This window comes from Eptesicus fuscus, chromosome 4, assembly GCF_027574615.1.
Source record: "Eptesicus fuscus isolate TK198812 chromosome 4, DD_ASM_mEF_20220401, whole genome shotgun sequence".
NCBI lineage: Eukaryota > Metazoa > Chordata > Mammalia > Chiroptera > Vespertilionidae > Eptesicus > Eptesicus fuscus.
The window spans coordinates 93,944,487-93,959,075 of record NC_072476.1 but is presented as its reverse complement, the minus strand read 5'-3'; the positions used below and the strand labels follow the sequence as shown (position 1 = coordinate 93,959,075).

Below are 14,589 nucleotides of genomic sequence, written 5' to 3'. Positions count from 1 at the left end.
ATTAAAAAGCAATCTATAGAATGGGAGAAAATATTTACACATCTATATTTGATAAGGGATTATTATCCAAAATAGGAAAGACTCATATAACTCAACAACAACGATAACAACAAACTGTTAAAAATGGGCAGAGGAACTAAATAAACTTTTTTGCAATGAAGTTATACAAATAGCCACATGCAAAGGTGCTTGACATCAATAACCATCACCGAAAGTCAAATCAAAAGCACACTAAGGTTTCCCAGGTGCAAGAATGGCTGTCATCATAAAGACAAGAGATAGTAAGTGTTGGAAGGAAGTTAAGAAGAAGAACCCTTGTACACTGTGGGTGGAGAAGAAAATTGGTGCAGCCATTTTGAAAAACAGCATGCAGGTTCCTCAAAAAATTAAAATTAGAGCTACCATTTGGTCCACAATCCTACTTCTGGACATATATCTAGAGAAAATAAATACAGTAAAAATAAATAAAAACAGAAACTCATAGAATATCTGTACCTCCATGTTCATTGCAGCATTATTCTCAATAGCAAAAAATATAGAAATATCCTAAGTATCCATCTGTGGGTGATTGGATAAAGAAGACTGGATACATAGAATAGAATAGTATTCAGTCATGAGAATCAAGGAAATCCTGTCATTTGAACAACATGATAAAACATTTGCTCATTACTTATCATCTGCTTTAGCATTCCCAGCAATTTAAAGCACATAATCTCACAAAGCTCTACTCTTATTTATGGACAAGTACTAACATCTTTTCTTATATAAAATGAAATTTTTTTCTTCCTGGAATTCATAGCAGCCATTGATAGCCGATTTCTTCAGCAGCACAGAACACGGCTAGTTCTTCTTGTACTTGACAGCTCTACAGCTTCCTAAAGGCATGTAGCACATCCCCCCAGAGCACTTTCCTCTCAAGGTCAAACATTCTCAGTTCTGTCTGCTGAAGTTCCATGACTTTTAAAATTAGGCAAGTGCAGTTCACACAGAGTTCTCACAAAGTGTGGCAATGGTTCTCACAAGGAAACCATTGTCTGCAGAATGTTTTTAGTCATGTAATTTTACCACAGATATGCAAAATATTTTAAAAGAAGTAACCTGTTGTATCATCTTAATACTTGTCTATTCCCTTAACACATTTCCTTCCTTACATTTATCACCATCTATTGTTTTTCCTTTCTTGTTAAGTTCCTATTAGTCCTTGTATTAATGGGGGGGGGGTGGGGAAGAGTAGTGATTGTTTTCTGGAGCAAATGCTCTTTTTTTGTTTGTGAAGAAAAATGTTACATCTCTCTCAACAGCACCAACTGAGGTGTCTGAATCCTGTAAGACTTAACTCTGAATTAATATCAAAAGCATTTTCAAATAATAAAGCATTCTTACGTATTTATATAGTTGCTATAAAATATAACTCAAAATATAAACTCTGGGCAATGCTTTTCTTTTAATATGGGGCTCAAAACACCAATACATTTTTATTTTTTCATTTTATTTTTCTTTATTAATTAAGGTATTACATATGTGTCCTTATCCCCTCATTGCCTCCCCCCCCCACTTCTGATCATGCCCTCACCCTCCTGGTGTCTGTGTCCATTGATTAGGCTTATATGCATGCATACAAGCCTTTGATTGATCTCTCCCCATTACCCCCACCTCCCCTACCTTCCCTCTGAGGTTTTAGCATCTGATCGATGCTTCTCTGACTCTGGATCTGTTTTTGTTCATCAGTTTATGTTGTTCATTATAATCCACAAATGAGTGAGATCATGTGATATTTATCTTTCTCTGACTGACTTATTTTGCTTCCAACACATTTTTAAAGTCCTGAAAAAATTATTATCAGTCAGGATATGGCAGAAGGTTTCATTTAGGACATAGCCTTGAAGATTATAATTCCTGAAATACAGGTGATAGTCAAATTTAAAAAGCAAAAATCTCGAGAAAGTGATTTCTCTCAGCAACCTTTATCAGACTTCCCTGAACATAAGCTAGGAGAGGTTCTCAGAGCACAAACCATCAGAATTGTGAATAAAGGATAAAGGTGGGGTGAGTATCTTATGCATGGAACCCCATTCTCACTTAACTGTTTTCATATGAAATCTAGACATTCATGTTTAAATGCATAAAATAAACACTCATAAATGCACATTATGTTTGACAGTGAACATGATATTGTCAAAAAGTTCCGAAGATAGATGGTCATAATGGTTGCACAACAATGTCAATGTACTTAATGCCATTGAATTGTACACTTAAAATGGCTAAGATGGTAATTTTATTATGTATATTTTGCCACAATAAAATTTTTAAAGTTCAGAGAAATGAAAAATTAACTTTAGATAAATTATATCATAATGTACTCCCAAGTTGGGGCTCAGATAATTTAGGAAAATACAATACATCACCACATGATACACATAGTAGCAGTATCTAGTTATCCATGTCAGACTAGTTTTTGAAATCATTCAGGGAAAATTTTAAATAATTTAAAATAATCTTAAATATAATTTAAGACATAGGGTAAGTAATTCATAGTAATGTTTGTTTTCTTCAATTAAATAATTCTAAAATCAATTATATGGAGATATTTAGCATCCTGATTTCTTACACTAGGTAAAATATTACAATGTCTGCTGTTTGATGTTTTATAAATTGTGAATGTTCTTCTAATTAAATGTTAAGTGTAAAAATGTATGTCATATAGCATAACATGCTAATATAATACATATATAATAGGTTATAAAAATTAATTAAAAGTATACATGTTATTTAATATTTTATAGATTTATCTCTATTTGTGAGTTTAAAAACATTTTTAATGATATTTTGAGACATATACATGAATATTTGAATACTAAATTAGAAAAAAAAAATTATTTCAGAGTTAATCCAAATAATGTTTGTCACACAACAGTGTCAATAAAGAAATCTTTAATTTTTTTTCTTATTTTAAATTAAAAATATATGGTTATATTTATCTCTTCATAAATCTTAGGCACTAGAAGTTTAGATGAGAGTCTTTAAAAATTGTTTATAACTGTATTCTACACTCGTATGTGGAAACTTTTAAGATAATAGTTTCTCATGCATTTTATTTAATAACAGCAAAAGGAATCATAAAAGAAAGCTATATGGCTGGAACAAATGGAGACCATTTCTGAGAAATTGCAATTATGCTTGATTTTTTATTTACTCTTATTAACCACAAGGTGATAAATTTGACAAGAAGTCTTCTTAATGGTTTCTGTGCATGAAAAACTAGTTATCATTTTATTAATGAAGCGTTTCATCATCCACTCTTTTCCTGTCTAGTGGTCTGAGGTATTGTTAGTATCAAGACTTCTGTCTCCAGTGAAAATCAATGCTTCAAAAAATCTATTCCATAGTTTATGCCAGAATTGTTTCATCTTCAGTTCTAAATAATAATCATTATGTAAAAATACAAACACACAATTATAAGCCATATTATGAATATACTACTTTTCTATGATATAATATTTTCTAAAGACATTAGAGTTTATCTGAGGTTGGTAATTATATTTTATATACTTTAATAATTATATTTTTACTCATGCTTTCTGCTTAAGTTCATCTTTGTATGATTTTATCTTGTGTTTTCTTAAAGATAGATATTGGCTCCATCTATAGTTATGTCACCAATGTCAAATCCTTCATCTTTCTGCTCCCACATTTAATCTGAGTACATAAACTCACCTAGTCTATCATCATTGCAAGCCAATAACTGTACTCTAATATCTCACCAATCTCTCACTTCTTTTCTCTTTCTTCCATCCCCTCTGTCTCTAAGAAGCGCTTCTTAGAGCTTGGAAAGATCTAAGACACATGTATTGTTCATACTTCTATTCCTATTAGATTACCCACTATGGTACATTTGGAAAAGATAGGTAATAATATAAGAAAAACATAACCCGTCATGCTTCCACCTGATAAAAGGATGTATAATATTTTATAACTTCCCTTCAATATTTGTTGATATATTTCTCCTATCCAGCATGTAAAACAGATTCTGTGAAGCATGGGAACCTCATTTTATTTTAAAATTAATACAAAATATTTCTGTATACCCTTCTTCCCTTTCTAGACTTCCCATAGATTCTTATATATTTGCTTTTGAAAACAATTTAAATGGCTTGACTTAAAAATGAGACTGATTTTAAAAACATAGACTAGTTTGGTGTTTCCAGTTTTCCAACCCTATCTTTTCCCTACTAGAAGCATAAAACTTTATTAATCCAAGTCCATCATCCATAACCTTTGATGAAAATAGCAATAGAAGCTCCATGATCTTACCATATCATATGTCAACAAGGCCCAAAACTGAACATGACTGAACCCAACCAAGAAAACCTGAAATAAAGGCCTGTTTTAGCCAAGAGAATAAAACAAAAAAAACAAAACAAAAAAACAAAAAAAGAAAGCAAGGACTTTTGAAAATTTAAAGTTAAATCATACAGAGAATTCTAACTAGCAAATGTGGAGTTGACACACATATGTAAAAAGATTTATATTTACACAAAGGTCAATCCAAAGGAAATAGTTCTGCAACAGTGAGGTAAGATCCTAACTTCCTTTGCTTAACTGCAGTGCATGCAAACTTTATTGTAGTATTAGAATAGGCAACTTCCCATGCCAAGATTTAATGAAAGTTTAAGTATTTGAAGGCATGGTGGTAATGTTGTTTCTAATAAAAAATTTACCTGTTTTGGGATCAATAGAGAAATAAGGTTGTCCCTGAAGAATGCTGTAAACGACTCTAGCACTGTTTCCATAGGTTGGGTCATCTGCATCCGTGGCCTTGACCTGGAGCACATATGCACCTGAAAAATAAGAAGATATGACTCTAGCATCTTTATTTCACTGAGATCAAGGCCATGTAAGTTATCTGCTGAACTACTTTTTGGGGGAAATTGGCATTATTCTGTGAGCATATGATGTCACTGAGAATAATTTAACCATTATAACCAAAATGTTAGGCAACAATATAGTTTGTACAAATGATACATGCTTTAAATATCAATTTTAAAAGCTGTGTCCATTTCCAGTAGCTAGATCATTGAACTAAAAGTCATCATGATAATTTTATTGATTTGTACACCACAGAAAACATGCCACTGCTTACATTAGCTCTTCTGCTTACTAGGGATGCTTTAATTTCATGATTAGGATATCAACAGAAAAGCAAAAAGGTTTAAAGGCTTATTGAACTTTCAAGGGTGTAAGTAATTTGCTATTGCAATTTAAAAGTCAACAATTGCATACCAGCATTAGGAAACCTTTAATTAGGATAATATTTGAGAAATTGAGGAACCCAAAATAATTGCAAACATAACTGTGAGACCACCTCTATATCTCTAGACTGCATTAACCCAAAGACTCATTGACATAGAACATTAAAGACAATCCTAATTATCTGTAACAATTCTCATTTTTTTTTTTTTTGACAATTGGTCATATTACTTATGTACTAAGAGAAATTGAAGGGAGTTTTTTTTTTTTTTTTTTTTAGTCTTATATATTCAATAGAGGCCCAGTGCATGAATTCATGCACTGGTGAGGTTCAGTCGGCCCGCCCCAATGGGGGCTGAACAGGGGCTGGACCAGCCAGGGCGAGGGACCGCGGTTGTTCCTGTAGTTCCAGTTGTTCTGCCATTTGGTCACTGGGCTTTTATTATATAGGATAGTCATAGTTGAGTCTTTAAAAACTTTTTTTGACTTTTTATTAAGTATAATTGTATACAAATGTATATTGGTTATTTCAGTTTCAAGTGCACAGAATAGTTGTTTGGCATTTTTATACCTTACCATGTGATCACTCCACTAAATCTAGTAATCACCTGTCACCTCATAAACTTATCACGATATTATCCATCCCTTCCCTTCTGGGAACCATCCCTTTGGTCTCTGCCTCCTACAACTTTTTAAGTGAGTATGTCCTGTTCTTAATGTCCTGTTCAATGCCACTATTCTGACTTGAGAATGAACTAAAAACAAAAATATCAAACTAGAAATAAATTAATTAATTTGTTGCTAATGAAGGACGGAAATCTCTACTGAACATAAAGGAGTAATATGTGCACCCCAAGTTATACAACCGGCAGCACCCCTTTTACTTCTTACAGGAGTCAAAAGTAACTGCTCAGTTTGGGCAATATAAAATTGCTACTTTCCTTTCAGTTACTCACTTAGGCTTTTTTAAAGAAATATTTTGAAACAATGTCCAAATTTTACAATCAAAGTATTGAAGTGCAGTGATGTTAAAGTATGCATTAATTTGTTGATTCATTCATTTCTTCTTTCAATAAACAAGTGTTCAATGGTACACACCATGGTACTACTCTGAACATAAAATAAAATATAGGTTATGTAATTACTTGCTCTGTCAAATGCCATGTCCAGCATGACAGTTTCAGCTTCTACTCTTTTTTTTTTTTTTGGGGGGGGGGCTAGGGGGAGCATCTTGAGTAGTAAATCAACAAACTTGCTAGAAATACATGGAAAATATAAGTGGATTAAAGTGCATCGATGGTCTGTGTAAAATCTTTTTTTAATTTCCCAGATGTATATAGATATTCTAATTGTTTTTGCTTTTTAAAAAAATTTACCTTTATTGTTGAAAGTATTACATATGTCCTCCTTTTCCCCTCTTTGATCCCTTCTAGCCCACATCCCTCCCTCCCCAGGCGTACCCATACAAGCATACAAGTTCTTTGTTTAATCTATTCCAACCCACCCACCCATGCCTTTCCTCTGAGATTCAACAGTCTGTTCCATGCTTAAATGTCTCTCGATCTATTTTGATATTCTATTAGTTGAATATATTATTTGCCTTTTCTCATCCCCGCCACTATCTCAACTGGCTTGCATCCCCACTTACAATTGCAAAGCTGAAAAGCAGCCTAACTTGCTTTTTCCTCCACCTCTTTTTACATAGGGGCATCAGAGTCATTGTTCCATAGCACAAAATCAATCACAGTACTCTCCTTCATTAAAAAAAAAAAAGTAAACATCTAATGGGTTTCTATTCCTATTAAAAGAAAAATAATCTAAACCCGTTGACATGCTATGGATAGCATGGCATGAATGGGTTTCAATATCCCTCCCAGAGTAGTTTTCAACTGTGCTGCCAGGGACCTCGTGCAGGGACCACACCTACTGATTAGCTGTTTATTTGAGGCTCTTTCATTCCTCTGTGCTCTAGCCCACGTGACCCTGTTACCTGGAGGACATTCACCTCCACCAGCTGGAGACATCCTACTCGCCCTTGATGTCCCAGCTCCACTGTCTTTTCTAGGAATCCGAGTTTTTCTGCGAGAAGAAGAGATATTTTTTCCACCCTTCTGTACTCTTGTGAATGATAAAACCATTTACCCCAATAGTCCTTCCACATTCACTCTTTGTACATGTGGTATCTATCGTAAAGTAAGCCACAAACAAATGTTTATCAGTTTGATACTTATAGTACTCATATATACACACAACGGACACAAATACTGTATACACAATACTCTAAATGAGTGATCCAGTAGCTAGTTATGGCCTTTACAGGATTTTAAAACACTAAATTGGGAGTTTAACTTGTCTTGAATTTCAAATGTATCGATGTTCTCACTTCAGAAAGCAGAACCAAAAATGAGTGACATTGCATTTAAAAAACCCCATAAGTAAGACGTAGCCACAGTATGCAATGTAAACCCAGGGGGATTTAATATAAATATCTTTGTGAATAACATTAACCCTTCACACCAATGCATAAACAGGAAAAGACAGAGGAATTTCACATGGCATATCATTTCCTATTTGCTTTTACTTTATGTATACATTGCATTATAGACAAGAAATAATACACTGAGAGTTAGGTAGAGAATCATAAATACATATAAATTGCTTCTCAAACAGAATTTGAAAATATATGTACATATTATCACATGAAAAAGGCATCAACAGCAGAGAAATGTAAAGCAGAAAGGTTTTTAGAGCCAAGCCAGATAGAGTGTGTGTGTGTGTGTGTGTGTGTGTGTGTGTGTGTGCGCGCGCGCGCGCATGTTTGAGATTCCACAAAGATATTGGAGGTCTGCTGAAGCAGAATTTAATTATAAAGTAAAACTAAGCATAGATGCACAGCAGGTGAGTTTAGTATTTACGTCACTGGGTCCTTTAATCCACGTCACATCAGATTTCACCGCACTGGCCACTTGGACCTTCCTTCCGAGGATTCTCTTACTGTGTTTGCCCCTGGAAGTTGTAATTGATGCCTCGGACTTCTTTATCTCCCATGAGGGCTGCATATAAGGCATCTACAAGGATGAAGAATACCAAGTCCTGAGCCCCCATCAGAAAGCCTACTTTCATTGTTCTGGGTGTGCCAAGTATCAGAACTTTTTACAATCTTGGCAGAGAAGTCTAATGAGTACCCAGGCCTGAGAAGCTCAGCCCCATACAATTTCTCTAGAAACTTTCCTCAACAGAAGAGGTTGCATTGCTTGCCATTGTGAAAGCCATCTTTGTTTCTGGAGCCCTAGTGCCTAGGTTTGAATCCTACATTGACCACTAGCCAACTGTGTGACCTCCAGCTAATTAGTTAACCTCTCTGTTTTAGATTCCCCATAAGCAAAAGAAAGCAACAACAAAAAAAAATAGTATCCATTTTCAGCAGTATTAAATTAGTTAATATTTTAAAGAAAAGTATGTGTTTTCCACATAGTATGTGCTATTAAAATGTAAATAAAATAAATACATACGAACTCACTTTCTCTTCTCCTGCACCACACGTAGGGTGACAACTCCCAAATGTGTAACACTAGCATGATTCCTATCTTCAAGTCCCACCCCTCGATGTTCTTATACTGATCTAGAATTTATCATCCATATGTTAGAAAATGCAATTTTGGGAATACTTATTTAAAATGTATCAAAATGCAAACGAGACTAGGATGATTGGATCACTTCGTTAGCGACTTAAGAAAGAAGAGTTTGTATACTTGTTAAATCTGTCTGAAATAACCAGAACTTTTAATGATTAGAAAGGACTTATGTCATAACAATCTCCCAGAGTAGCAGTAATGCCCCCTTCAAATGCACTTCTAGGATCAGAGCAGGAAATTTGGTTTCTCTCTGAACCCAATTCCGACTCTGCTCAGCCTGGCCTCACAGTGTCCCCCAGCAACCCTAATGCTGTGACAACAACTTATGATTTGTTATTCAGCCCAAGAACCCAAAAGCACTCTAAGGTTATAAAATCCCATCCTAGCTGTGTCCTAAAAATTTTAAACTATACATATTTATACCTTGTGAGTCAACTGTACTTTGATGGATAAGTGAATCCATTTTTATGAGCCTTTTATCTCTCCTTTGTGTGCCAAGAATTCTATACCAGGAACATCAGTACAAATGCTAATGTCTGCTCTCAGTGACACCTACTGAATTCTGATTTCCAGTGATGGTACAAGTTGCCTCCTTTGTGTCGAGTGTCATTTGAAAATTATTTTCACAGGAAATTCCATAAAATTCATGATGAAAGATACTGGTTTGGAATTCATTCACTCAGTGGCTCTAAGCTATAACTCAGTAAACTTTGCTTTTTTTTTTTTCTTTTCCTGTGCAGTGTTGCATTCTTGAAGAATAAATAAAACCAATCTGATTCAAATGCCTTTAAGCAAGGTGTTAAGGATGGTTAATGTGATTAATTAGCTTATCTAATACACACCATACATGCTTAAACTTAATTGTTTTTATTTGATTGGATGATTCTGCCATGTTAAGGGTAAGAAAGATCTTTCTACCTATTAATCAAGCCATGAATCCATGCATCCATTCATTCATTCATCTATCCCATGTATCCATCATTTCTCTCTCACTCTATTTCCATTATCTATCTATCTATCTAGTTTTAATGGAAGAAAAAATACAAATTCAGTGTATTTGTGTGTGTATGTGTGTGTGTGTGTGTGTGTGTGTGTGTGTGTAAACCATAAGTCAGAATTACTGAATTGTAGAACCAGCTCTGTAATGAAATATATGATCTTTTGCAAGTTATTTTAATTCTGTAAAGATAATGTGATTTCAGTGGATGGTGTAGTGATTGCCCCAAATTAATCCCACCTAAGGTTAAAAAGTGTTTATACACTGAGTGGCCAGATTATTATGATCTCTGAACACATAATAATCTGGCCACTCAGTATAATATATATATATTAGAGGCCCGGTGCATGAATTCGTGCATGGGTGGGGTCCGGCCAGCCTGGCCAGGGGGAGGGGACATGAGCGGTTGGCTGGCCTGCCTGCTGGTCGAACTCCTGGTCAAGGGGACGATTTTCATATTAGCCTTTTATTATATAGGATATACACTGAGTGTCCAGATTATTATGCATTCAGAGATCATAATAATCTGGCCACTCAGTGTATACCTATTCATATATCACTATGTTCCTCATACTTCCTTACATGTTAGATGCAGCTTAACTCTTTTGAAGTCTAAACTAACTCAAGTCTAAACTAACAAACACAGACTTTTTTCTGGTTAATAATGGTTGATTAAAGAGTGTAAATATAACCCATTCCAAGTTAATAAAACCAGAGATGTTTGCTGAGACCTTCTAAGAAATGCCCTCTTCCTCTTTTTCTCTGGACACGGGTGTGCAAATGTGTGGAACTTCATTACCTACTGCAACACGTTGGTGGGAAAGTGGCTACAGATAGTCACACACAAGAGGCACAAACTTGGGAATCCCAGGAAAAATAAATGGGGACTCTTGATCAAACCCTGATGAAGCTTAACCTCCAAGCATCTTGATGATATGAGACCATAAATTACTTTTTGTGTGAAATTTTATACTTTGATTTAAATTGGCATTTCTGTAACTTACAAATTAACCACATGTTGGCAATTCACTTAAACTCTCTAACCTTCTGTTATTTCTAATCCAAAATGAGAGTACAAATAGCCAGGATCTCATGAAACCCATTTGTGAGTTAATGCATATAAATTGCTTAGTATAATAGCTGGCACATAGGGAGTCCATGTGAAATGGTTGTTAAAATTCTTCATCTTTACAACAAGGGGTAAAATTTCATTGGTTTCCTTCTAATTGCAGTAAATATGTTGTACAAATTGAAACAATGCCCAATCTTAACTATTTTCAAAATAACTTAGTCATTATTGCAGATTAATTGTTTGGTTACAGGATTTTGAACATTAACACTGCTCTGTCCAAATTCTTCAGTCCTGTGCCATGAATCACTGCACAGTCTGATTGAAATCCATTGACATTTTTTCATTATAAATTTAACTCTTCAGCTTCTTCAGACCTCATCTTCAGGGAAATTCGTTGTATCCACTATCCAACAAATATGAGAACTTGGACAATGAATTATTGGTGAACTCTGAGCATCTCATCTAAGAATTGGAAACATATATCTAAATTCCACAAAAGGTTTGCAAAGTATAAACTAAGTACATAAATCGCCTGCTTCTGGTTTCTGCATCTCAGCCTCTTCCCATAATCCAGTCTACCCTTGGGAGTACTAGAGAAAAGCCCATTCACTGTTACACTTTCACAGAATATTTCCATTAGCCTTTTCCTTTTATTGAAATATTGCTTTCCCCCATCCTAGTACTTCCTGTTAGCACAGTATAGGCCCACAACTGTATTCCTTCAACTTCCCATTACTGGTTCTGTTTCTCTGATCTTTCCTGTTTGTCTTCTCTGGGGGTATTTAATTGGTTGAAATGAAGTTTCTTCTTCAAGTTGCCTCCAACTGTGGTTGGTTTCCTCAGGATGATTTATTCTCAGCTCTCCCCTTTTTTATTTCTTAGTGGTCTTTACAGACCCCTTTTCACACAAGTCAACTTTTGTCTCTCACTCTATATGCCTGACTACCACCTCCCTCATATGCTCCCTTAGGCACTAGGAACTGGATCATCAGCTATATTTCCCAATAGTTTAAATCACTAAACTACTAGTTAACTAGAACAAGGTACACTCAATTTCTTAGTTACATTCTAAACTTTTTTTTAATCACTTAGTGTTTACACCTAGTCCCATCTCTATTGAATATACATTGAAAAATTATGTTTGTCTTCTTCATCCTTTCACTATTTTCCTTTAAAATTTTACTACTGCCACCTGGATTTTAGAGTTATAATATTTAAAAATCCCATGGTTGCCTGTCATAATCAACTACCATTCACCCTGTATACTTTTAGCCACACTTGTCTTTCAAAAATGCAAGCACTCTCTTTTAATGCTTCCTTTGTGAATCTCCCTACCTACATTTCCAGGTTCACCTAGTGCCACACTTTTTGTCTACTACTTTATTCTGCCTCAATAGAGTATTACTTCCCTAAGACACAGTGTTCACTCATTCCCTGCTCTTCGTATATTCTGTTATGGATATCAGAAATGCCCTCCTTCACCAAAGTGAACTGCAGCCCAAACTAAAGACTGGCCTCAGCAGATCCTCTCCCAGGAAGTCATTTCCATATGTTCAAAGAGCATCTTGTTTCACGTCTCTCGTGTTTCCACTGGGCAGCAAGCACAGCATACAGAAGAAAGTCTGCTCACAGTTCTTTTGGGAATCCCTTGTACCTACTATGGAGTTTGGTATTTAAAGAACTTAATACACATCTCTTGAATAAGTAAATTTATAAAAAATAACGAGTTTAGCTTAAAATATTTTTGATTAACCAATGTTAAAAGTTTATAATGGAGCTTTATGATATACTAGAGGCCCAGTGCACAAATTCGTGCATGGGAGGGGGCTGGCTGGCCTGCCCCAATAGGGGCTGACCAGGCTAGGCCAGCCAGGAGGTGGGGCTGAGGGCGATTGGCCAGCCAGCCCTGTCCCCTGGTTGACAGGGGACAATTTGCATATTAGGCTTTTATTATATAAGATTTTGACTCAGGCCAAAAGCTCAACATCCCATCCTGTCAACAGGATGACAGTGAAGCAGCTGTGCTGTCTGTTACAGAAATCAAAGGAGCAGCTTCAAATCCTTGAGAACTCTTAGTGCCAGTGGCAAAAGAGTACAATAAATCAATTACTAGCATATTGGCAGCCCTAACGTATCAAGCCCTGTGAAGTCTACAGAAGAGTGTGCATTTCCACTCTCAGTTCCAAGGAAGGAGACAAACTTTTGTAACATCAAGGGCTATCTTGAGGCCATATCTCTGGAAAATTTATTATAATACAGCCTAGAACTTTTTTATAGCAGTTCACTGGAATGAAGTGGCATTGATTATTGATTAATTCATAAATTCAGAGACATATGATGCCACTTGATGCTGCAATATTTGCAAAAGTGCTCACAAATCCACATGTATAATGATAGAAAGCACATGCAACTAAGATTTGACAGTAACTGTAGCCATTATTGTTGGAATAATCTTAGCCAATAGAGAAATGTGTATTGTTTGTGTTTCAGGACTGTGATTTAATATTAAAATTTTGTTCCTTTTATGTTGCTGTGGTTAAATGCTGCAGTGATGTAGGCTGAGGCTTGATTTTAGTAGTTGTTACCCACACAAAAAAAACAGGATTTGAAAGTCCACTTGTTTTGCTATATTCATTGTAATCCAATTTATCAGGGCAGAACTGTGTTGTAGCTAACAAAGTTCAATTACTAGATTTCATATGCCTTCTAATCCAAATTCTCCCAATTGATTAACTAATCGTAATAGTTAAGCAACATAACCTAATCTTAGTTTTTCATCTCTAAAATGGGCATTTTTGAATAAAAACTTCAGATCCTACTATATGAAAATATGTTTTGATTCTAGACAAAAGACTCTGATTAGTGTGATAATCAATGAAATTAAACATTGATGCAATTATCAACTTTATTTCACTTTACATAAGTTTCTATAAAATGTTTACTTTATATGTTTCTATCTTGATTTTAATTTAAAAATGATCACTCTTATGGTGATGCACATTTTCACTTACAAAAAACTTTGAAAGTTATCCTCTAGGTATGTGGTCAGAAGTTATTTGTTTGAGGAGCCTTCTAATCATTGTATCATGGGCTATGAACATGTTATAGGTTTGGCAATAGTTTAATTGTCTTTGCCCATGAAGCAAGGAGCCAGAATTGTGGCTACCAGATCCATGACTCAATTACCTCTGGTCATGTATTGTGATATGATAACATCAGTATTTTATTAATATCAATATTTATGTGACCAAATGTGATATGTAAGGAATAGAAAGTTCTTGGGTAGGATTTTCATACATGTGCACTGATCTAATTGAATAATTTTATTTTTTTATTTTTTTAAACTTAACAATATTTGGAACTTTCCATTTATGTTTCTATTGTGCTCTATTTTTATCCTCCCACTTAGAATTTTTTCCTGATAATAATGCTTCGAATCTCCTTCATTTCCCCATTATTTTACCACTTACTGAGGGCAAATTTTAGACACTATTTGGTATGATTGATAAAATATTTCAACATGACATTTATAATTATTTAATATAGATGGAAAATAAATGCATCATCAAAATAAAAAAATAAAATAAATTTACTATTATGAATAAGTAGCTGAAGGAAAAATTCATTCCATTGTGATA

The 14,589-nt window shown here is 34.7% G+C and overlaps 1 protein-coding gene across 2 annotated transcripts in view; it reads right to left on the bottom strand.

The window, feature by feature from the left end:
* The window catches only part of CDH12 (cadherin 12), a 179,271-nt gene that overhangs the window by 60,399 nt on the left and 104,283 nt on the right, over positions 1 to 14,589 (bottom strand). Inside the window, exon 3 of one of the 2 annotated variants that reach the window (XM_054714318.1) lies at positions 4,719 to 4,838. The exons of the other annotated variant lie outside the window; for it this stretch is intronic. Within the exon in view, the coding sequence (XP_054570293.1) occupies positions 4,719 to 4,838 (120 nt within the window). The remainder of the gene's footprint in view (positions 1 to 4,718; positions 4,839 to 14,589) is intronic. 2 annotated transcript variants of the gene reach the window in all.